Here is a 25,965-nt window from a genome sequence, read left to right on the forward strand (position 1 = left end):
CACCTAGCCACAAAGTTTCAATGACTAATATCCATATTTTCATTTCTAGGAATTTATAATAAAAAGACTCATGGTAGTGCAAAAATACAATATTGGTTACTGCATCATTTTCATAAGAATGAAAAACTGAAATAATAATTTGCCTAAATATGCATACACTTTGAAGGAATACACATACACACACACACAAACACTTAAATCCTCCTATCCTGAAGGAGACAAGGAGAAACAGTATACCCTTTCTACAACTCATGAATTTTGAATTACATTTTATTATGCACACACACTCCCAATCTTCAAAAAAAAAAAATTATAAAAAGCTTTCTCACTTTATTTTCTTTCAATGTTTTAGTGTTATTTTATGAAATATATTCTTCCAACATAACCCTAAGGATATAATATACATCCCTAATATCCTTACGTATACCCTCATTCATTTTCTTCCTAACCCAAATTGTCTAATATACTCATCAAAGATTTGAAAGCAGATCTCTTCTAGAATATTGTTATATTGCCTTTAATGTTCTATGTGTTTATCTATAAAAAGCTATATATTTCAAATGCATAATTCAATAATAACTGATTAAATGTCTTCCTATGTGTTAGAGTTAAGATAGAGTGGGCCAGGCGTAGTGGCTCATGCCTGTAATCCCAGCACTTTGAGAGGCCGAGGTGGGTGGATCACCTGAGGTCAGGAGTTTGAGACCAGCCTGGCCAACATGGAAATATCCCATCTCTACTAAAAATAGAAAAATAAGCTGGGTGTGGTGACATGTGCCTGTAATCCCAGCTACTCAGGAGGCTGAGGTAGGAGAATCCCTCGAACCTAGGAGGTGGAGGTTGCAGTGAGCCGAGATCGTGCCACTGTACTCCATCCTGGGCAACAGAGTGAGACTCCATCTCAAATAAAAAAAAAAAGTGATAAAAATTTAGCCTCTGTCCTCAAGTTTTCTGAATGGCTCCTTTTTCAAGTTCAGATGTGACTTTGTTTAGAAAGCCTTTCCCTTACCACACAATGATAGAAGATCCCCTCTAGTAGTGATTCTTGTTGGCGCCTTGTCTCTTTCTTTGTAGATGTTGGATCTCCGCAGGTACATTGTGTAGTACTAGTCTTCTTTACTATCCTTTACATTATATAAGGGCAGGGGCCATGTCTATTTTTTTTTTTTCGCCAGAGTCTACCAACTTCTAACTCAGCCCCTGGCACATAGAAACCATGAACAGATGTAGACCATTGTTCTTCTCACCCTGGCCTCTAGGGTTACGTCCAGATGGACCCATTTACTCTTGTGCCTTCCTTGCTTGAGTCAGGCACCTCTCCCTTATCTGTCCTCTCTGCAGTGCTTCTCATTTGTCTGTGGCCCCAACCACAGTTAGTTTGTAACACCAGAGACAGTCTGATTTCTTGATGGATCCTTAACACACACTGAATGAACAAATATAAGGCCAGTTGCAGTGGCTTTATTTTAATGGGTTTTCAGGCGTACAGAAAAGGGGCTCTTTAGATGGGGCAGTGTCACTAGTCAACCATCTTCACTGGGGAGTCCTAGTCACTATGACTTTGTTTTGTAGATCAGGAGGATTCATTCAAATTGTCTCCTCTTCCATTCCTTCATAATAGGGTACATGGTCTGAAAGTACATCCCACCTTCTCTAGCACCTAGAAGCAAATTTGAAATGGTGTATTTAAGAGCAGCTTTGAGCTATATACACTGAGTTTGCGGTCAAGAGAGTTAGGGTGTTTTGTGCACTACAACAGGAAAAGAAATGGAACAAATGTACCTTTCTTTTTTAAGAGATGGGGTTTCACCATGTTGGACAGGCTGGTCTCAAACCCCTGACCTCAAGCAATCCACCCACCTCGGCCTCCCAAAGTGCAGGGATTACAGGCATAAGCCACCATGCCCGACCTCGAATGTAACTTTTTTTTTTTTTTTTTTTTTTTTTGAGATGGAGTTTCGCTCTTATTACTCAGGCTGGAGTGCAATGGCGCAATCTTGGCTCACTGCAACCTGGGTTCAGGCAATTCTCCTGCCTCAGCCTCCTGAGTAGCTGGGACTACAGGCACGTACCACCATGCCCAGCTAATTTTTTGTATTTTTAGTAGAGACAGGGTTTCACCATGTTGACCAGGATGGTCTCGATCTCTTGACCTCATGATCTACCCGCCTCGGCCTCCCAAAGTGCTGGGATTACAGGCGTGAGTCACCACCCTGGCCCCCCAAATGTAACTATTAATGAAGAAAGAATGGCAGGCAGAAATACTAGACAATAAATACTATATAGCCAGAATTGGTTTTCTTTGGGTTACTAAATTAAACCATTAGTTATTTCAAAGACTAATGATATCATGTTTTTCAATCCTGTGTTGGTCTTCAAGCCTGTCTTTAGGCAAGACATGTTTATACTAGAAGACCATTGACTATTCAAATGTTATAGTACTTTGCTCTAACTCTATTCTGACCTGAGAGCCCAACTAAGCACTCCACTGGCATGGCTTCCATGTGACATATGATGTGGAAATTTTTCTATTCCATTGTTCCTGCAAGTTTGGGCTCACTCTAAACAGTCTGCCTATTGGACAACTGTGCCATTAGCCATCAATAGGCTGAATTCAGGACTGCCTTGTTTTAATTCCACAGAATATATTGCAGGTCACAAGCCCACATATTCTCAAGCTTACAGAGTTCTAAATGTAAGCAGTTAAGTGTAAAGGATGAGTTTAAGTGCTTACTTGGACCGTAACATCTTCCTTATCTGCCCTTCTTTCCTTTCTGCACAGAGCTGAGAACTAAGAGGATAAATTATAGGCAGCTAGGTTTAAAAACAACATAGGTATGAAATAGAAATCTTCAGAAAGAGAAGTACAAAAACTCAAGCTATTTATTCTGTGGGAGGATTAGACATACTTTAAACAGAAGAGAAGAGCAAAGTGGTTTAGAGACCATCATTCAGACAGAGGAATGACAGTATATACTGTCTTTTTTTCACCTTTGGGTGATCCTGGAGCTGGTGGGAATCCTGCTGGCTTGCTGAGGAGCAGAGTTACTGTCTTTTCTGGTAGCCTAAGTTTATTTTGGGCATTTACCTGTTTTGTCTGACAGAAGGGAGGGAGGAACCTAGGAACTCCTTGTTCAGGACTCCTCGTATCTGGCAGATGCCTTGCTATTTGCAATCTGCCAGACCCAAACCCAAGATAAAATTATGAAAGAAAAGCAAGAGCTGGCCAAGTGCAGTGGCCAGCTCTTGGTGGCCGTAATCCCAGCAGTTTGAGAGGCAAAGGTGGGCAGATCACCTGAGGTCAGGAGTTTGAGACAAGCCTGGCCAACATGGCAAAACCTTGTTTCTACTAAAAAGCAAAAATTAGCCAGGCATGGTGGTGCATGCATGTAATATTAACCCAGCTACTTGGGAGGTTGAGGCACGAGAATTGCTTGAACCCAGGGGGCAGAGGTTGCAGTGAGCAGAGATGACACAACTGCACTCCAGGCTGGGTGACAGAGTGAGATATTGTCTCAAAAAAAAAAAGAAAAGCAAAAAAAGAAAAGCAAGAGCTATAAAGGAAGAAAGTTAACAATATTTAATTAAGAGCCCCAAAAGAGGTAAAAAGAAATACTATAGGGGAGAAAATTTTTTTTTTTTTTTTGAGACGCAGTTTCACTCTTGTTACCCAGGCTGGAGTGCAATGGCGCGATCTCGGCTCACCGCAACCTCCGCCTCCTGGGTTCAGGCAATTCTCCTGCCTCAGCCTCCTGAGTAGCTGGGATTATAGGCATGCGCCACCATGCCCAGCTAATTTTTTGTATTTTTAGTAGAGACGGGGTTTCACCATGTTAACCAGGTTGGTCTCAATCTCTTGACCTCGTGATCCACCCGCCTCAGCCTCCCAAAGTGCTCGGATTACTGGCATGAGCCACCACGCCCGGCAGAGAAAATGTTTTGATTAAATAGTGACTGAGTACCTCCCAGAATTAGAGGAATATATAAGATCTCAGGTTATTTATACAACTAAAGTAGTTCTTATGAAGAAACTTCTAGCTTTAAAAATATTGATCAGAGAATACGAAAAACTAATCTAACAGGCCAAAAAACTAGGAAAAGAACAACTGAATAAATTCAATGAACCAAAGATGAAGGAAAACAATGACAGAAATGAAGGAGAGAGAAGACAAAAGAGCAAGGCAAAGAATGATCAAAACCAGAAATTGGTCTTAGTGGACTTGGACCCGAGTGTCGTCAGGAGATAGCTTCCAGCTATGGGCCTGAGACATCCCCTCATTTACAAGAGTGCCCTTGCCCAAGGTCATGGCCTTTTCTACAACCAGCGACTGACCAGGCTAGGGTATACGGCATGGCCATTTGACCAGAGATGAGTCAACTCTGATGTTATAGACCCAGAACTTTCCTAGTAGCTGGCCAAGGCTTTGATTTAGGCTTGCATTGCAAACTGACTTCTCCCTCTCCCTAACCTCCAAGTGTCAATCCAAAAGGCACTCCCTAACCGCCTGTACTCTACACCAGCGGTCCCCATCGTTTTTGGTACCAGGGACCAGTTTTGGTTTCATGGAAGATAATTTTTCCATAGATGGTGGGGCGGGTTTCTAGACAATTCAAGTGCATTACATTTATTGTGCACTTTATTTCTATTATTATTACATTGTATGAAATAATTATATGACTCACCATAACGTAGAATCAGTGGGAGCCCTGAGCTTGTTTTCCTGCAACCAGACAGTCCCATTGTGGGTAATGGGAGACAATGACTGATCACCAGGCATTAGATTCTCATAATCATGAGTGCGCACCAAGATCCCTGGTGTGTGCAGTTTATAATACAGTTCGAGTTCCTATGAGAATCTAATGCCACCACTGATCTGACAGGAGGTAGAGCTCAGGTGGTAGTGTGAGTGATGGAGAGCGGCTGTAAATACAGTTGAAGCTTTGCTTGCTTGCCCGCTCTCCACCTTCTGTTGTATGCCCACTTCCTAACAGGGCTGCACAGTAGGAAGCGAGCAGCCAGCCAGCCAGCCAAGCGGACTTCAGGACCCATATCATCGCCTGCGGTTTGGGGACTCTGCTCCATACTCTGTCCTAAAGCCAGCTTCCTAAAGAACCCTTCCTGGACATGGTACTTTGGAAAGATTAATAAGATGAATAAATCTCTAATAAAACTGAGCAGGAAAACAAGAGGAAAGTCAAATAAATAAAACATGGAATCTAAAAAGGGAAAACACTGACACGGCAGAGGAAAAATACGGTGCTAACTTTGAAAACTTGGAAGGAATACATAAAATCTGGAAAAATGTAAAATGAAACAAGTAGCATAAAAAGAAATAGAAAACTTGAATAAAACAATAAGAAACAAAATAACAGTCACATACTTCCTCCTCTCAATATAAATCCTTGCCTAAATGTCTTTACATGTAAATGTCAGACCTTTCTAGCACTGAATAATCTTTTCTTATACATTTGTTCCAGAAAATAGAAACAAGATAACATTTCCAAACTCTTAATGAGACCAATATAGTCTTTATACAATCAGATAAAGCAATATGTGAAAAATATAAACTAATCATTCATGTAACAATTTTAAATAAAGCATGAACTAATCGAACCTAATAGTATTTTTAATGCATAATAATAACTGGTCATAGCATATAGATAAAAGTTAAATTTAAAAACAGGCCAAACGCAGTGGTTCATGCCTGTAATCCCACCACTTTGGGAAGCCAAGGCAGGAGGATGGCTTGAATCCGGAGTTGGAGATCAGCCTGGGCAAAATGGCAACCCATCTCCAGAAAAAATACAAAAAAAAAAAAATTAACCAGGCATGGTGGTGAATGCCTGTAGTCCCAGCACCTCGGGAAGCTGAGGTGGGAGGATCACCTGAGCCCAGGAGACAAAAGGGTGCGCTGAACCAAGATCACGCCACTACACTCCAGCCTAGGCGACAGAGCAAGACTCTGTCAAAAAACAAAACCAAAACAAAAAACTTAAATTTAAAAGCAATTTTTCCAGCCCGGTCAATACGGTGAAACCCTGTTTCTACCAAAATATATAAAACTTAGTCGGGTGTGGTAGTGCACACTTGAAGTCCCAGCTACTAGGGAGGCTGAGGTAGGAGGCAGAGGACGCAGTAAACCAAGATCACACCACCCTGCACTCCAGCCTGGGCAACAGAGTGAGATCCTGTCTCAAGAGAAAAAAATTAAAATTAAAACAATTTTTTAAATTAAAAGATAAATTAATTTTAAAATATTTTTAATTTATGAGGTCACAATGATACTCGAAAAAAGAAAGTTTTTTTTTTTTTTAATAGTGTAATAACAGCTAATGAATAAGAACTTGTAATATTTTGGGGTGAGGTGTGGTAGCTCATGCCTGTAATCCCAGCACTTTGGGAGGCTGAGGCAGGTGGAAGGTCAGGAGTTCAAGATCAACATGGCTAACATGGTAAAACCCCATCTCTACTAAAAATACAAAAATTAGCTGGATGTGGTGGCACATGACTGTAATCCTGGCTACTCGGGAGGCTGAGGCAGGAGAATTGCTTGAACCCAGAAGGTGGAGGTTGCAGTGAGCCGAGATTGCACCACTGCACTCCAGACAGGGCAACAGAGCAAGACTTTGTCTCTTTAAAAAAACAAATTTTTTGGCCGGGCGCAGTGGCTCACGCCTGTAATCCTAGCACTTTGGGAGGCCAAGGTGGGTAGATCACCTGAGGTCAGGAGTTCAAGACCAGCCTGGCCATCATAGTGAAACTCCATCTTTAAAAAATAAAAATAAATAAATAAATAAAATTTTTAAAATAAAATTTTGGGTAATATTTTGATAATAATAGATTCAAACATGGATAACCATTGGAGGCTAAAATCTCCAATGAAGAGTGGTCAGGAAGGAGCAAGACAGTCACCTAGTATCAAAGTATCACTCTACAGAGTAGTTCCAAGTTCCAATCTGAGACCTGAGACCTACACCTACAAACTATTAAGAAATCTGGTGTTTCGCTGGGCACAGTGGCTCATGCCTGTAATCTCAGCACTTTGGGAGGCCAAGGAGGGCGGATCACGAGGTCAAGAGATCAAGACCAATCTGGCCAATATGGTGAAACCCCATCTCTACTAAAAAATAAAAAAATTAGCTGGGGTTGGTGGCGAGCGCCTGTAGTCCTAGCTACTTGGTGGGCTGAGGCAGGAGCATTGCTCGAACATAGGCATTTATATATAACTCACTAAATTAGCCTTAATTGAGAAGGTTCTATAAAATACTGTTTATTGGCCAGGTGCGGTGGCTCACGCCTATAATGTTAGCACTTTGGGAGGCCAAAGCGGGCGGATTGCGAGGTCAGGAGTTTGAGAGCAGCCTGGCCAATATGATGAAACCCCATCTCTACTAAAAATACAAAAGCCGGGCATGGTGGCACATGTCTGTAATCCCAAATACTCCAGAGTCTGAGGCAGGAGAATCACTTGAACCAAGGAGGCGGAGGATGCAGTGAGCTGAGATAGTGCCACTGCACTCTAGCCTGGGTGATAGAGTGAGACTCCATCTCAAAAAAAAAAAAAAGACAGAACTGAATATCCAAGAATTGTGAGGGAATTACAAAAAAGTTTCATACATGTAATGAAACTACCAGAAAAGAGAAAGGAACAGAAATACATGAAGATATGACTGAAAATATCCCAAAATTAATGGCATATATAAAACCACAGATCCAGGAAGCTCAGAGACAGGAAGCAGGATAAAAACCAAAAATTCAACACCTAGGCATATCATACTCAAACTGCAGAAAAACAAAGACAAACAGAAGATCTCGAAGTAAGAGAAACACCCTAACTATAAAGGAACAAAGAATTACATTGGGCTTCTCTTTGGAAACCTTACAAACAAGAATAAAGTGACATTTAAAAAGAAGGAAAGAAAAATGAGAAAATTATCTGCAAAAGATATATCTGACAGATATCTGTTATTCAAAATATACAAAGACCTCTTAAAACTCAGAAGGAAGTCTGGGCGCGGTGGCTCACGCCTGTAATCCTAGCACTTTGGGAGGCCAAGGTGGGTGGATCACCTGAGGTCAGGAGTTCAAGGCCATCATGGTGAAACCCCATCTTTAAAAAAAAAAAAACTCAGAAGGAAGACAACCCAGTTAAAAAATGTGCACAAAGGTCAGCCAACGTTCTAGCACTTTGGGAGGCTAAAGCTGGTGGATCATTTGAGCCCAGTAGTTTGAGATCAGCCTGGACAACACAGCAAAACCCCGTCTCTACAACAAAAGAAAGAAAGAAAGAAAGAAAAATTAGCCAGGGATGGTAATGTGTGCCTGTGGTCCCAACTACTCAGGAGACTGAGGTGGGAGGAGCCAGAAGGTCGAGGCTGCAGTGAGCCATGATCACGCCGCTGCACTCCAGCCTGGGTGAAAGAGCAAGACCTTCTCTCAATAAAAAAGAAATAATAAGTTAAAAAATAAAAATTGTGCAAAAGACCTGACTAGACACCACACCAAAGGAGATATACAGATGGCAAATAAACATATAAAAAGATGCTCTACATCATATCATTACGGAATTTTAAATTAAAACAATGAGATACTGGCTGTGCACAGTGGCTCACACCTGTAATCCCAGCCCTTTGTGAGGCAGAGGCAGGCAAATCATCTGAGGTCAGGAGTTTGAGACCAGCCCAGCCAACATGGCGAGATCCCGTCTCTATTAAAAATACAAAAATTGGCCGGGTGCGGTGGCTCAAGCCTGTAATCCCAGCACTTTGGGAGGACAAGGCGGGCGGATCACCAGGTCAAGAGATTGAGACCATCCTGGCCAACATGGTGAAATCCTGTCTCTACTAAAAATACAAAAATTAGCTGGGTGTGGTGGCGTGCACCTGTAGTCCCAGCTATTCGGGAGGCTGAGGCAGGAGAATTGCTTGAACCTGGGAGGTGGAGGTTGCAGTGAGCCAAGATTGTGACACTGCACTCCAGTCTGGTGCCTGGCAACAGAGTGAGACTCTGTCTCAAAAAAATAAAAAAATAAATAAAAATAATAAAAAATACAAAAATTAGCCAGGCATGGTATCATGTGCCTGTGGTCCCAGAAAATCTGGAGGCTTAGGCACGAGAATCACTTGAACCTAGGAGGCAAAGGTGGCAGTGAGCCGAGATCACACCACTGCACTCCAGCCTGGGTGATGGAGTGAGACTCTGTCTCAAAAAAAAAAAAAAAAAAAAAAATTAGATACTTACCACTTGTCAGCCTTTTGGCTAAGATCAAGTGTGGACAAACAATGAGATACTATGACACACCTATTAGAATGGCTAAAATCCAAAACAATACCAAATACTAACAAGGATATGGTGCAACAAGAACTCTCATTCATTGCTGATGGGAATACAAAATGCTACAGCCACTTTTAAAAACACTTTGGCAGAAATGAGCTACCAGGCCATGACAACACATGGAGGAATCTTCACTACATATTGCTACGTGAAAGCCAATATGAAAAGGCTGTACATTGTTATAGGTCCACTGTATAATACCAAGTATATACAACATTCTGGAAATGGCAAAGCTATGATGGGCCAGGCACACTGGCTCATGCCTGTAATCTCAGCACTTTGGGAGGCTAAGGCAGAAGGATGGCTTGAGGCCAGAAGTTTGAGACCAGTCTCACCAACATAGTGACACTCCTGTCTCTACTAAAAATTTTTTATTTTTATTTATTTAGTTATTTATTTTTTCAAAGATGGGGTTTCACCATATTGGTCAGGCTGGTCTTGAACTCCTGACCTCAGGTGATCTGCCCGCCTCAGCCTCCCAAAGTGCTGGGATTACAGGCGTGAGCCACCACGCCCAGCTATTTTTTTATATATAAAGACGGGGTTTCACCATGTTGGTAGGGCTGGTCTTGAACTCCCGACCTCAGGTGATTCGCCCGCCTTAGCCTCCAAAGTGCTTGGATTACAAGCGTGAGCCACCACGCCCGGCTTCTACTAAAAATTAAAAAACAAAACTAGCTGGGTACAGTGGCACATTCCTCTAGTCCCAGTGTCTCAGAAAGCTGAGCCAGGAGGATCCCTTGAGCCTAGGAGTTCAATGCTACAATGAGCTATGATTGCACCATTGCACTCTAGCCTGGGTGACTGAGCAAAAAAAAAAAAAAAAAGAAAGAAAGAAAGAAAGAAAAGGCAAAGCTACGGCAACAATAAAAGATCTATGGTTTCCAGTGTATGGGCTTCGGGGGAGGGAAGCATTGGTGGAACACAAGGGATTTTTAAGGTAGTGAAACTATTCTGTATGATGCTATGTTATATACACGTCATTTTACATTTGTCAAAACCATAGAATGTAGAACACAAACAATAAAACCTAATATGAACTACAGAGTTTAGTTAATAATAATGTATCCGCTGGGTGTAGAGGCTCACACCTGTAATCCCAGCACTCAGGGAGCCTGAGGTGGGAGGATGGCTTGAGCCCAGAAGTTTGACTAGCCTGGGAAACATGGTGAGACTGCATCTCTGTAAAAAAATAATAAAATAAGGCCAGGTGCAGTGGCTCACACCTGTAATCCCAACACTTTGGGAGGCCAAGGCAGGCGATCACCTGAGGTTGGGAGTTCAAGACCAGCCTGACCAACATGGAAGAACTCCATCTCTACTCAAAATACAAAATTAGCTGGGTATGGTGGTACATGCCTATAATCCCAGCTACTCAGGAGGCTGAGGCAGGAAAATCACTTTAACCCTGGGGACAGAGGTTGAATTGAGCCAAGATTGCGCTATTACACTCCAGCGTGGGCAACAAGAGCAAAACTCCATCTCAAAAATAATAATAATTAAAAAACAGCCAGGCACCGTGGCTCACACCTATAATCCCTGCACTTTGGAAGGCTGAGGAGGGTGGACTGCTTGCGCTCAGGAGTTCAGTGGTTTTGAACCAGGCTGGTCACCTGAGCAACATGGTGAAACCCTGTCTCTACCAAAAGTTTTAAAAAAATTAGCCGGGAGCAGAGGTGTGTGTCTGTAGTCCCAGCCACTTAGGAGGCTGAGATGAGAGGATGGTTTGAACCCAGGAGGCGGAGATTGTAGTGAGCTGAGGGCATGCCACTGTACTCCAGCCTGGGTGACAGAGCCAGACCCTGTCTCAAACATAAACAAATTTTTAAAAAAGAAAAAGAGGCCAGACACAGTGGCTCACACCTGTAATCCCAGCACTCTGGGAGCCCTAGGTGGATGGATTACACAAGGTCAGGAGTTCAAGACCAGCCTGGCCAATATGGTAAAACCACGTGTCTACTAAAAATACAAAAACAAAATTAGCTGGGTGTGGTGATGTGCACCTGTAATCCCAGCTACTCAGGAGGCTGAGACAAGAGAATCACTGGAACCTGGGCCAGGTGTGTGGTGGCTCACGCCTATAATCCCAGCACTTTGGGAGGCCGAGGCAGGTGAATCACCTGAGGTCAGGAGTTTGAGACCAGTCTGGCCAACATAGTGAAACCCTGTCTTTATCTAAAAAAAATGAAAAAAAAAAAAGAGAGAGAATCACTTGAACATGGGAAGCAGAGGTTGCAGTGAGCCAAAATCCTACCATTGCACTCCAGCCTGGGTGACAAGAGTGAGACTCCATCTCAAAAAATAATAATAATAATAACGTATCAATATTGACTCATTTTTTTTTTAAAGAGACTATGCTGCCCAGGCTGGAGTGCAGTGGCAATTCACAAGTGTGATCATACAGCACTACAACCTTGAACTCCTCCTGGGCGCAAGTGATCCTCCTAACTTAGCCTTCACAGTAGCTGGGGCTACATGTGAACACCACCACACTCAGCTATGCCTCATTGATTGTAAAAAATGTAGCACGCTAGTGCAAGTGAATAACAGAGGAAACTGGAGGGGGAGTGCAGCACTGCGTACATGAGAATATACGGAAACTCTATACTTTTCACTCAAGTTTTCAGTTTCAAAAAAGAGTCTATTAATTAAAACAAAACCAAATAAATTGTATTCTGTACAGCTAAATATTTAGTAAGTCAGTACTCAAAGCATCGGGAGACACCAGACACTGCATGGCAATGATTGGGATGCAAGTCACCTACAGGCTCGCCATCATTTGTCCTTCCTGATAGAGAACAGACAAGAGACTTTTATAATTCCGGTCTCTTACATTATATTCAAGCAGGTCGTTGCTACTTCTCTATTCTCATTAATCTTTTCATCATCTTCTTATTCCTGTAAGGCAAGTAGAAAAGAACTGTGAAAAATTGCTACCATATGATAAACCATTCCAAACCACTCCCTTTAAAATGACCAGTAAAGTAAAGAATGCACTTCTGGAGTTCCTGAGTTGTTTGCCCTAAAGCCTAGGAATGGTGCATAAAAAGACTTTATGTAGTAAATAAAGGAAAAGCGTTGTTCACTTATTCTCAGAACTCACATTCCACATACTGCAATGGATCTCACTTCCTTTTTTTTTTTTTTTGAGACAGGTTCTCATTCTGCCATCCACGCTGGAGTGCAGTGGCATGATCACAGTCCACTGCAGCCTCGATTTCCAGGGCTCAGGCGATTCTCCCACCTCAGCCTCAGCCTCCCTAGTAGCTAAGACCACAGGTGCCTGAAACCACACTCAGATTTTTTTTTTTTTTTTTTTTTTGTAGAGACATGGTTTCACCATGTGTCCCAGGCTGGTCCCAAATTCCTGAGCTCAAGTAATCCACCCGCCTTGGCCCCGCTAAGTACAGGGATTGCAGGCGTGAGCCACCATGCCCGGCTTCCTTCATCTTTATACTCTCCATTCGCCTCTCTTCACGCAGCTCCTCCCCACTCATACATGCTTATGGATTTTCATTTCAAAAAATTTTTAAAAGAAAGAGAAAGAAGAAAGAAAAAAGGGAAGGAGGGGAGAATGAGTAGAGTTAATGAGGGGGGAAAAGAGAGAAAGAAAAGAAAGGAACCTCCCTTGAGGTTACTGCCTTAACTAACTGTTCTCTCTTCCTGCCAGGCTCAGCTAATGAAGATGATCAATATGTCCTGCTAGTTCTGCACATGTTCTACTCCAAGTTACCCATCCTCTCAATCTGCTCTCAAAAACGCCATCGTCGGTCTCTTAAACGGCCAGTCCCAAGAGCACCACATTCATCATTACCTTACATGGCCATCTCATTGCCAACCATTTCTACCTTCTAAGACTCTGTCCATTGCTTCCTGTCCTCACTCATCTGCTAACCTGTAACTGTGTTCTATCTTCACTGTCCACCTTCCACTGATACAGTGATTATCTTTAGGGTTCCTTCCTCAGTTCTTTCTTGCACACTATTTTTTTTTTTTTGAGACGAGTCTCCACCAGGCTGGAGTGCAGTGGCACAATCTCAGCCTCCCAAGTAGCTGGGACTATGGGCGTGCACTACCACTCCTGGATAATTTTTTATATTTTAGTAGAGACGGGGTTTCACCATGTTGTCCAGGATGGTCTCAATCTCCTGACCTTGTGATTCGCCTGCCTCAGCCACCCAAAGTGTTGGGATTACAGGCATGAGCCACTGCATCCGGCCTTCTTCTTACACACTCTATTTTTTTTTTTTTTAGATGGAGTCTCACTCTGTCACCCAGGCTGGAATGCAGTGGTGCGATTTTGGCTCACTGCAACCTCCACCTCGCGGGTTCAAGCAATTCTCTGCCTCAGCCTCCTGAGTAGCTGGGATTACAGGCACCCACCACCACGCCCAGCTAATTTTTGTATTTTCAGTAGAGATGGGGTTTCACCATCTTGGCTAGGCTGGTCTTGAACTCCTGACTTTGTGATCCACTTGCCTTGGCCTCCCAAAGTGCTGAGATTACAGGTGTGAGCCACCGTGTCCAGCCCCTTCTTACACACTCTTATCCACAATGTATGTGCTGATGACTGCCAAAGATATTTAGCTCTAATGCATACTTCTCTCAGAACTCTAGAACATGTCCCAAGTACCATAGATTCTTCTCCACTGAATTGGAATTCTAGGTTTCCTCCACTTCTAAGAGAGCGTCTTATTCTCTTTACTCCTATATCTTACGTTTGTCTCATTCCTTGTTAAACGCTTTGTCAGTATAATGAATTATCTCTTTCCTGAGTTACTAATCTCTTATTTATGCTATCTAGTCTGCTACAAGATTTAGCCCACTTTCTAAAAAAAGCCCTTAATTTCTCTCCACATCTCTCTCATATCACTTCCGACTAATTTTATCACCAAAAACTGAAATTTTTATTCATGGCTGGACATCAGGAATTCTATAGTCAAAAGCCGTGTTTATGTGTATATATATTTTCCTGAGAGTATGTAGTTATTGTTATATTCTCACACAAGTCTGTGTTCCAAACAACTGAGAGATAATTACCTGCAGGATAATGTAGATATAAAATCCTTTATGATCTGCTTCTCCATTTCCCAAACTCATTTGTCAATATAAGCTTCAATTACACTGACTTATTGACAGTTTCTAAGTATGTCATATTCTTTTATTTATTTTATTTTTTCATTTTCAGTAGAGACGGGGTTTCACCATGTTGGCCAGGCTGGTCTCAAACTCCTGACCTCAGATATCTGCCTGCCTCAGCTTCCCAAAGTGCTGGGAATACAGGTGTGAGCCACTGCAGCTGGCCATCATATTCTTTTATTTCCCTATGTTTGTACTGACTACTTCCACAACTGGTAAGCTGTTCTTCAGAATGTGAAATCTTCTCTGAAGCTTCCCTAAGCTATTCCAATAAAGGTTCTTCCCATATATTTTCATAGCTTTTCTTACTCATTTTTAGTTGAGTATGCTAAATGGATTTTGTTTTTGCCTTCCAAGGTGAGTATCAGACACGTAGTAAGAACTCTAATGTTTGTTTTTTTCCTTTAGAACAAGTCTCTAAAACTGAAGGTACTGACTTGTCAGATGCTTTGTTAAGGCCACTAGCCACATTTAGGCCGGGTGTGGTGGCTCACACCTGTAATCCTAGCACTTCTGGAGGCTGAGGCAGGCAGATCACCTGAGGTCAGAAGTTCGAGACCAGCTTGGCCAACATGGTGAAACCCCCTCTCTATTAAAAATACAAAAATTAGCCAGGCGTGATAGCTGGCACCTGTAATCCCAGCTACTTGGGAGCCTGAGGCAGAAGAATCATTTGAACCTGGGAGGCAGAGTTGCAGTGAACAGAGATCACGCATTGCACTCCAGCCTGGACGACAAGAGCAAAACCCCATTTCAAAAAAAAAAAAACTAGCCACATTTATTGAGTTATAATCCACTAGTGAGTTCTTTTTGCATCTTTTTTTTGCCTGATCTATGTGGCAAATTAAGAAAACAGCATGTTTGCCCTCTGCTTTCTACTGTTAAATTATTTAGAAATCCATCTATACATCTACTTTTCTGTGTGCCATGCTTAACAAGATACTTAAGGATTACCTCTTAGCACAGTCAGGGCATAACATATTATCTTCTATGCCTGGGGATGGGAAAATGCAGGCAGGTAACAAGAAGAGAGAAATCATCCTCCTGTGAGTGGTAGGCACCCAGGCCTGACCTGCATGAAACTGCAGGCGTACCCAACCCTTTGTGTCTGCCGAGAGAAGCTGGCCATGGACCACACACCACCTGACACCTGGAAAGGAAAAACAAATAGAGACAGCAAAAATCAAGATAGCACCCTACCAGAACCTCTCAGCAAGTCACTCTTGATTTTGTTCTTACATTCTGCTCACAAATCAATTGAATGAGATGCATAAAAACGTAGACTCCAAGACACTATGATCTAATTTCACAAGTTATATAACACAAGGAATGATGATGGTTGTCATTTTGAAATGCATGATTTATGTCCAAGATTTTGCTAGATGGTTTACATATATTAATACATTTACTCTTAAGTGCACTATTAATATTTACCTTCCATTTGCTTTTCTTATTCACAGGTGAGATAACTGAAGCTTATGATGTTAAATATCATTAAGTTACCCACAGCCAAGTCATGGATCCGGGTATTCTGACTGACTTACAGCCCATTTACCTAACCACTACATTGTACTGCCTCAGCCATAGAAAACAGACAAGCGTCTGTTTAAAAGTGTTAGGAACAATTTAGGTATGGAGCTGGGATATTTGCAATAAAACAAGTTGTATACTTATGGAATGTCTGAAATTGAGAGAAAGGAGCAGTCACAGTGGACTTACATATCTGTAAATAAGCAGTATATGTAGTGTGATCGCTCCGATTAGGCTGTAAAACAAGAGAGCATATGTGTGTTTAGCACAGTATACACAGCAGCTAGACATATCTCTGGATCACAGCAGATGCTTAATAAGTGCAGAATGAAGAGAAATATAAAATGATAAGTCACTGTAAGATACTAGCTCATACAGCATATTAATAAAAATTAGAAAGAGGTGTCATCTTTAGGGAGGCAGTACTCCCAGGCACACAACTTTATGGCTGGATATTCATTCCCTTTGCACAAATTATTAAAAGGTGCCCACTGCCCACACAGAAAAGAAATGTAGCTTCAGGGCTGGGTACAGTGGGATTCACACCTGTAATCCCAGCACTTTGAGAGGCTGAGGCGGATGGATCATGAGGTCAGGAGATCAAGACCATCCTGGCTAACATGGTGAAATCCTGTCTCTACTAAAAAATACAAAAAATTAGCCAGGCATGGTGGCACACGCCTTTAGTCCCAGCTACGTGGGAGGCTGAGGCAGGAGACTTGCTTGAACCCAGGAGGCAGAGGTTGCAGTGAGCCGAGATCGCACCACTGCACTCCGGCCTGGGCTTCAAAGCAAGACTCCATCTAAAAAAAAAAAAAACAAAAAAAAAAACGAAATGTAGCTTGAAGAGCAGAGGATATGCCAATTTCAGCTTCAGATCTACCTTCTGGCTGGTTTCCCTGTATGATGAATAATGTGCCCTACCATACCAGTTAGCCGGAATAAAATAGGATCTAGAATACTTCTAGAAATGGGAAGATGGGGGAGGAAGAAAAGAATTCAAGCCAAAAAGGAAGGTGACTTGAGATAGCAGACCGTGGAGATAAAAGCAAAAATGGCAAGAAAAGAAGAACAGGAGTTGGAGAAAAGTGGAATTAAGTTATCCTTAAGATTTCTTAGAGGGCTAAGTGTGACTTATGCCTGTTATTTCAGGACTTTGGGAGGCTGAGATGGGTGGCTCACTTGAGGTCAAGAGTTCGAGACCAGCCTGGCCGACATGGTGAAACCCGATCTCTACTAATAATACAAAAATTAGCTTGGCGTGATGATGCATGCCTATAATCCCAGCTACTCAGGAAGCTGAGGCTTGAGAATCGCTTGAGCCCAGGAGGCAGCGGTTGCAGTGAACTGAGATCATGCCATTGCACTCCAGCCTGGGCAGAGTAAAACTGTGTCTCAAAAAAAAAAAAAATTTCTTACAGGACAAGGACCCCAAACCTTTTAATTATTACTGCCTGCTTTCAACATGCCAAGTTCTGTGTCTCATATGAGTGTCACAGCTTTTTTTTTTTTTGAGACAGAGTTTCACTCTTGTTGCGCAGGCTGGAGTGCAGTGGCATGATCTTGGCTCACTGCAACCTCCATCTCCCAGGTTCAAGTGACTCTCCTGCCTCAGCCTCCCAAGTAGCTGAGATTATAGGCACCCACTCCCATGCCTGGCTGATTTTTGTATTTTTAGTAGAGATGGGGTTTCACCTTGTTGGCCAGGCCGATCTCGAACTTCTGACCTCAGGTAATTCACCTGCCTTGGCCTCCCAACGTGCAGGGATTACAGGTGTGACCCACTGAGCCTGGCCAACTTTTTTTTTTAAATTTTTTTTAAAAACAGGGTCTGGGCTGGGCGCGGTGGCTCAAGCCTGTAATCCCAGCACTTCGGGAGGCCCAGGCGGGCGGATCATGAGGTCAAAAGATCAAGACCATCCTGGCCAACATGGTGAAACCCCGTCTCTACTAAAAATACAAAAAAATTAGCTGGGCATGGTGGCGTGCGCCTGTAGTCCCAGCTACCCGGAAGGCTGAGGCAGGAGAATTGCTTGAACCTGGTGGTGGAGGTTGCAGTGAGCCGAGATCGCGCCACTGTACTCCAGCCTGACGCTTGGCAACAGAGCGAGACTCTGTCTCAAAAAAAAAAAAAAAAAAAGGGTCTGGATCTGTCTGTCAGGCCAGAGTGCCATGGCACAATCTCAGCTCACTGCAACCTCCACCTTCTGGGCTCAAGCCACCCTTCTACCCCAGCCTCCTGAGTAGCTAGGACCACAGGCACACACCACCATGCCCAGCTAACTTTTTTTGGTATTTTTCGTAGACAGGGATTTCGCCACGTTGCCCAGGTTGGTTTCAAACTCATCAACTCAAGCAATCCTCCCACCTCAGCCTCCCAAAGGGCTGGGAGTACAGGCATGAGCCACCACGCTCAGACACTACTATTCTATGAAATAGGTAAATCTTCATTTTATAGAACAGGATACCAACACTTAAACTGAGTAAGTTGCCAATGCCACATATCTAGGAAATGGTAAAGCAAGAATTTGACTAACACATTCCTCTTATTCACTATGTCATAAATGCCTTAAGGAAGAGAGAAAGAAAAGGGGAAGACTCAGACTGTGGTCCAAGATGATTAGATTACACTTTCTTCCCACCTCAGAATTCTGCTTAGTGATGGAAAAGGGCCACCACTCAGTCACCTGACTTAGGGATCCACCCAGACAAAACGTGACTAGCCATTAATATGACGGATGGAAGAGAGATGTCCTATGTGAATCCAATTTCTAACCTACAGATACTTTAGCAAATTCCTTCCCTTTGACTGCCTTTCAGTCTTGGACTAATAAAGGTTAACCTTGTCCTCTGGAGTGGGACTCACACTTTAAGGTTGATCTTACCAGAAGCTTGCATCAAAAAGGCCTCAACAGAAACACGGATGGAACACAAATTCACAGCCTTAGGCTGAACAGCTCTTGCAGCAATTCTTGCCCACGATGCCAACATGGCTTCCTGCGCTGAAGTTATCACTTCAACTGTATTAGTCTCTTCTGTTCTCTCATTCATCTCACAACTTTTCTGAAGCCTTGGTGTCTTGGTCACTGCCTTGCGTTTCCTTGAACACTGCTGTACTCTGGTCCCTTGTAACATTTCAGGCATAACCTGCAAACAAAATCCACAAGGAGTATTCAGTAAACTGCTACTGCTGTAAGAACTTTTGGGTCAATGTTGTTATTCTTTTTTTTTTTTTTTTTTTTGCGATGGAGTTTCACTCATTGCCCAGGCTGGAGTGCAATGGCACGATCTTGGCTCACTACAACCCCCGCCTCCTGGGTTCAAGTGATTCTTCTGCCTCATCCTCCTGAATAGCTGGGACTACACACGCGCGCCACCACGCCCAGCTAATTTTTGTATTTTTAGTAGAGACAGGGTTTTACCATGCTGGCCAGGCTGATCTTGAACTCCTGACCTCAGGTGATCCACCTGCCTCGTCCTCCCAAAGTGCTGAGTTTATAAGTGTGAGCCATCTCACCCTGCCCCAATGTTGTTATTCTTTATATTGACCTGAACATGTATATCAATGTGGGAAGGGTTTAGGGATATTAATTCCCATAAACTGTAAACTCTTCACTGGGAGAAATTTTTGGTTGTTGAAACTGCAGGGGGAGGAAAGGCTGCTACTGACATCTAGTTGGTAGAGGCTGGGGGATGCTGCTAAACATCCTACAATGTACAGGGCAGCCCCCCAAACAAACAAAAAGTTATTTGTTCTGAAATATCAATAATGCCAGTTAAGAAACCCTGCTGACGGGCGCGGTGGCTCATGCCTGTAATCCCAGCACTTTGGGAGGCCGAGGTGGGTGGATCACCTGAGGTCAGGAGTTCGAGACCAGCCTGGCCAACATGGTGAAACCCCAACTCTAAAAAAACAAAATTAAAAAAGAGGCACAACATATAGAAATGGTGGGAGTGGGAGGTTAGGGACCAGACAAATCATGATCAGAGCAGAGCCCACCTTCACACCATCAACACACTCATTACTCACTTGCTGTTGTTCAGGGTAAGCATGCCCATGGATCCTCAGATAAAGTTCTGTTTTCTTAGGAAATGAAGAGAGAAATAAAGTTAAAAGTTGACAAAGATTCCCATAATTATTCCCAGCAGCAGATATTTACCCAAGTGTACTAACCTTGCCCTTCATACTCAAACCAAGTTCTTGACACCAGTTCCGCAAAGTGTCCCGACACACCTTATTAATAGGAGGCAAAATGGTCGGCAAGGGAGGGGCTGGTATTTTGCATCTAGCTTTTCGTGGAGCTGTAAACTGTTCATTTGTTTGAAGTAGATTACCTAAGAAAAGAATGGAATCAAAGTAGTAATAATTTAAAATTGGCAAGATTCTTTTAAAATTTTACAAAGATCATGGCCAGGCGCAGTGGCTCAAGCCTGTAATCTCAGCACTTTGGGAGACCCAGGCGGGTGGATCATGAGGTCAGGAGTTCAAAACCAGACTGATCAACACGGTGAAACCCCGTCTCTACTAAAAATACAAAAAAATTAGCCGGGCGTAGTGACGCACGTCTGTAGTCCCAGCTACTCCAGAGGCTGAGGCAGGAGAATTGCTTGAACCTGGGAGGCAGAGGTTGCAGTGAGCCAAGAGCAAGCCACTGGACTCCAGCCTGGGTGACAGAGCAAGACTCCGTCTCAAAAAAAAAAAATTTTTACAAGATCTTTTCACATTTCTCACAACCCAATTTGCATATATACATATCAATTTTTATTTCTCACATTAGAAATGAGGTAACAAGGTTGGACGCTGTGGCTCACACCTGTAATCCCAGAACTTTGCAAAGCTGAGGTGAATCATTTGAGGTCAGGACATCAAGACCAGCCTGGTCAACATGGTAAAACCCCATTTCTACTAAAAATACAAAAATTAGGCCAGGCAAGGTGGCTCACGTCTGTAATCCTAGCACTTTGGGAGGCCGAGGTGGATGTATTGCCTGAGATCAGGAGTTTGAGACCATTCTGGGGAACACGGTGAAACCCCGTCTTGACTAAAAATACAAAAAATTAACCGGGTGTGGCAGCATGCACCTGTAATCCCAGCTACTCGGGAAGTTGAGACAGGAGAATTGCTTGAACCCAGGAGGTGGAGGTTGCAGTGAGCCAAGAGCGTGCCACTTCACTCCAATCTGGGCCACAAAGCGAGACTTCATCTCAAAAAAAAATGGAAAAATTACCCAGGCATGGTGATGCACACCTGCAATCCCAGCTACTCTGGAAGCTGAGGCAGGAGATCGCTTGAACCCAAGAGGGGGAGGCTGCAGTGAGCTGAGACTGCACGACTGCACTCCAGCCTGGGCAACACAGTGAGACTCTGTCTCAAAAAAAAAAAAAGATGAGATAACAGATTCAAGTATGTAAAGACTTACCCAAGATAACACTGCTATTAAAATAGCAGACCTAGGACTCAAATCTATGTTGTTTTTGTTTTTGTTTTGTTTCGAGACAGGGTCTCACGCTGTGACCCAGGCTGGAGTGAAGTGGTGCGATGGCTCACTACAACCTCCACCTCCCGGATTCAAGCGATTCTCATGCCTCAGCCTCCTGAGTAGCCAGGACTACAGGCATGTGCCACCATGCCTGGATAATGTTTGTATTTTTCGTAGAGACAGGGTTTCTCCATATTGATCAGGTTGGTCTTGAACTCCCAGCCTTAAGTGATCAGCTCTCCTCAGCCTCCCAAAGCACTGGGATTATGGGTGTAAGCCATCACTCCCAGCCTCAAATCTATGTTTGGATTCTAAATTGCATGGTTTTTTATGTTACATATAGCAGCCTATTATTTTCTGTTACCCTCAACAACCAAGTAAAAAAAAAAAAGCAGCGAACCAAGTAAATAGAATATTATGTTGGATTTCTCCTCCAAAATGTCTAGATTTTGGACCACAAAATATCAGCTCTCCCTGTAGAAATCAAAGAAACCACCAGTCTATCTCCAGTCAACAATGGTCCACTATCATTCTGTCAGCCTGCCTCATTTTCTCTAAAGCTCCCCATCTCACCTGACTCTGCTTAGCCCTAACCCATCATTATTTACTTCATCTTGAAGTCCTCATTATTGGCCCAGGAGATAAAATCCTTCTGAAAATACTTACCTGGGCCCAGCACAGTGGCTCACACCTGTAATCTCAGCACTGTGGGAGGCCGAGGCAGGAGATCACCTGAGATCAGGAGTTCGAGACCAGCCTGGCCAACATAGTGAAACCTGTTTCTACTAAAAATACAAAAATTAGCCAGGCATGGTGGCAGGCATCTGTAATTTCAGCTTCTAGGGAGGCTGAGACAGGAGAATCCCTTGAACCCAGGAGGCAGAGGTTGCAGTGAGCTGAAACCACGTCATTGCACTCCAGCCTGGGCAACAAGAGCGGAACTCCATCTCAAAAAAAGAAAAATAAAAAGAAATACTTACTTGATGCTTTTACAGGAAGCACTAAGAATAGATACAAAGGATCATGATTTTAAGAGCTGCTATATATATTTGATTCATAATTATTTGCCAAGCAAATACCGATGTTTTTCAAAATTATTTAATCTTCATAAGAGGCAAATATGTATTAATCTCATTTTAATAGAAGAGGAGATTAAGCTTCATGTGTTGGGTATCTGAAATCATGTCGAGCTGGCCCAGAAGAGCACTCTCTGTCAAAAGTGCTCCACATGTTTATTTTGTGTCTTAAAAGTAAGGCAGTACAGGCCGGGCATGGTAGCTTATGCCTGTAATCCCAGCACTTTGGGAGGCTGAGGTGGGCGGATCACTTGAGGTCAGGAGTTTGAGACCAGCCTGGCCAACATGGTAAAACCTCGTCTCTACGAAAAATACAAAAATTAGCTGGACGTGGTGGTGCATGCCTGTAATCCCAGTGACTTGGGAGGCTGAGGCAGGAGAATCGCTCGAATTCGGGAGGTGGAGGTTGCAGTGAGCCAAGATCGCACAACTGCACTCCAACCTGGGTGACAGAGTGAGACTCTATCTCCCCACCAAAAATAGTAAGGCAGTACATCAGACTTAGGAAGCGAGAAGCATGGGAGTTTGCAAAATCTCTTAACACAGATCAACAAGGTGAGATTTAAGCTGGGTGTGGGACAGTCAGAGGATAGGAAAGACAAATCTTACTTTTTCCTGGGCTTCCCATAGTTGTAGGAGTAGCTAACTGAGCAATCCCTGTCCTCATACCTTGATTGTATTCCTTAGGCTCCTCCAGTTTGACATCAGAAGTTGAAACACTTGGTTCCATTTGTTCCATATCTGGGTCATCTTTAACTGGTACCAAGGTCAAAATCACACTTTCCTCATCATCTACTTCCCCCTCAAAGAAATCCTGGAAAGAGAAGAGTCAGTCACTGATTCTCATTTGATGCTGTACAACTAAACTGCTTGCTTTCAAGGCACAACTAATGAATAAGGAACTTATGATACAATAGGTAGATGGAGAAAAGAATTACTGAGATTCCTTGAATGTGATGTTGATTAGCAGACCCTCCATTAAATAAGGGAAACATGGACAAAATGGGCAAATTCACATGTAGGTGTTAATGAAAGAGAAAATAAAAGGGTAGGGCTTGGGTTTAGAGACCTATTTCCCTCCAGGCCTTCCTCTTCTTCAGCCAAAACACAAAATACTTTCACTGTGTCTCCTAAATCTGTATGGAATGCGTTCTTGCCTTTCCATCTTCTGTCACATGATTCCCAAGATTCCCAATTCCCATATCAAATTTCACAGCACAAGCAATAACCTCCTGTTATCCCCAAATCCATTCTAACTCTGCTATTTCTGCACCGATTGTTCCATGCTTGTTGAAAATTCTTCAGTGGCTTGTCATTGTTATTCTGGTTAACGACAAAACTCAAATTAGCTCAGAGAGCTGTGTAGCTTACAAATTCTCCCACAGTCTGGTCCCTGCCTGCCTCTCCAGCTCAAAACCTCTGAGCTGTCTGAGCTCCAGCCACACTGGGCTCATTTCAGCTCCAACACCTGAGGGGAGGGTATCTGTTTTACTCTCTGCTGGTTTCACAGAAACACAGCATCCAGCACACAGTAGGCATTCAATGTTGTTTTTATGATCTGATGAATGAAAGATAAAGTAGGAAAGCAGGCAGGTAGAAAGAAACTAATATTTACTGGTTCTGTATAGTACATAGGCACTATGCTAGGTGCTTTCTCTATTTCTCAAATTCAATTCTCGCAGTATACCTGTAGTAATTTATTAATTTTCCTGTTTTACAAATGAGGAAACTAAATGAGCAGTGCCATAAAGTAACATAGGCTTGAGTATGGTTCTGAAGTTAGCTTTTCCTCTCAAATTCAAGGGTGAATAAACTCCATTTCAGTCCTATTCCAATATTCTCTTCTAGAGCTGAGGCCACACCCCTTCACGTCTTCTATTTAATCTTTTCAATGGGTTCCCATTTACTCTTACTCTTAGTTTACTTCAAAATAACATTGACGTTATTTAGGGAATATTATTCTCTTATGGAGAAAAGTAGGGGCTCAAAGCAGCTATGTGACTTCCCCATAATCATATAGCTAATGTTGACCAATTCAGTCCTTTAGCCACAGGACTGGTACAGTGGCACCTGTAAGTGCACTATGACACCTTCTCTATTTAGTTTTTCAGAGGGCCAGGACTACCCCAGCCTAATCTGGAAACTCATTTGGTACCCAGGCCACTGGGAGTAGAGATTTCCTACTGCTAGAGAAAGTAACTAATTGGTCACTTTATGACTTCATCCACATTACTGTTTTCACTTTCTTTTTACTTTAGCTTTAAAATATATTTTTTTTTTACTTTTATTTTCTCCCTATTAGTATTGTTCTCCATTCCATTTTTAAATTTTTTATTTATTTGTGTATTTTTACCATTTTTATCTTGTCCAGCTATAGCACTTCTTATCTTTCCTACCGAAAGAAATATTTTCCTTTAGACTCGGAGGAGACATTTTTATTTCTTCTTTTTTTTTTTAATTGTATTTTAGGTTTTGGGGTACATGTGAAGAACATGCAAAATTGTTGCATAGGTGCATACATGGCAGTGTGATTTGCTGCCTTCCTCCCCTTCACCTACATGTGGCATTTCTCCCCATGCTATCTCTCCCCACCTCCCCACCACATTTTTACTTCCTTTTACTCTCATCCAAATGCACATGAAAGCACAATCACATGAAAGAAAACTAACAATCCATTTGCAAAGAGGAGGAGGTTTCAAGATGGAGGTTTCCAGAAATGAAGATCTGTGGCAAAAGGGAAACATAAGTGAGACCTAGAAAGACTTTGAAAAGCGACTGTGTAAGAAAAGTAATTCTGTTAGAACCAAACTTACCTTTTTACTGTTATCCAAATTTGAGTCTGACATTTTCAGCAACAGCCTGGGGAAGGCAAGGACAGCAATGTTAAGCATATGTTAGTTTACTTCTCTTAACCTGATTTCTCCTTTTATAAGCAAATGTCTCCTACTTCCTGTTACCCAGATGAGCTCTGTTTTGGTTTTTTCTCCTCTTTTTCCCCTCCCTCGTTTTCTGACAGTGGGATAATTTTATCAATTTAATACCCTGTCTTGTCCATTCGATGATACTTTTTTAAAAAATTAGGCCTGGCGCGATGGCTCATGCCTATAATCCCAGCACTTTGGGAGGCCCGGGTGGGCAGATGCTTGAGTCCAGGAGTTCGAGATCAGCCTGGGAAACATGGCGAGACCCCAGTCTCTACCAAAATATACAAAAATCAGGCAGGCGCTGTGGCGTGAGCCTGTAATCCCGCCTACTCGGGAAGGGGGAGGGGGAATTGCTTGAGCCCAGGAGGCGCAGGATACAGCGATCCGAGATCTCGCCACTGCACTCCAGCCTCGCGAGACTCTGTCTCAAAAAATGGAAAAAAAAAAAAAAAAATAGGTGAAACTTAAAAGAAAACTGAAAA

General features: G+C 42.8%; 1 protein-coding gene across 1 annotated transcript; it reads right to left on the bottom strand.

Annotated features, from left to right (window-relative positions):
- Positions 1–1,439: 1,439 nt before the first annotated feature.
- DPPA2 (developmental pluripotency associated 2) lies at positions 1,440–25,428 on the bottom strand. Its single transcript, XM_064374442.1, has 8 exons — positions 25,373–25,428; positions 23,229–23,373; positions 20,178–20,338; positions 20,034–20,087; positions 18,889–19,150; positions 15,428–15,623; positions 12,168–12,232; positions 1,440–1,660 (listed from the first exon to the last, which is right to left on the bottom strand). Exons 1-7 carry the CDS (start codon positions 25,403–25,405, stop codon positions 12,190–12,192), a joined length of 894 nt encoding a protein of 297 aa, XP_064230512.1. The 5' UTR covers positions 25,406–25,428; the 3' UTR covers positions 1,440–1,660; positions 12,168–12,189.
- Positions 25,429–25,965: the final 537 nt, after the last annotated feature.

The sequence above is a fragment of the Aotus nancymaae genome, unplaced genomic scaffold (assembly GCF_030222135.1).
Source record: "Aotus nancymaae isolate 86718 unplaced genomic scaffold, 86718_ANA_hifiasm-v0.15.2.pri h1tg000011l, whole genome shotgun sequence".
In the NCBI taxonomy this organism is placed as follows: Eukaryota; Metazoa; Chordata; class Mammalia; order Primates; family Aotidae; genus Aotus; species Aotus nancymaae.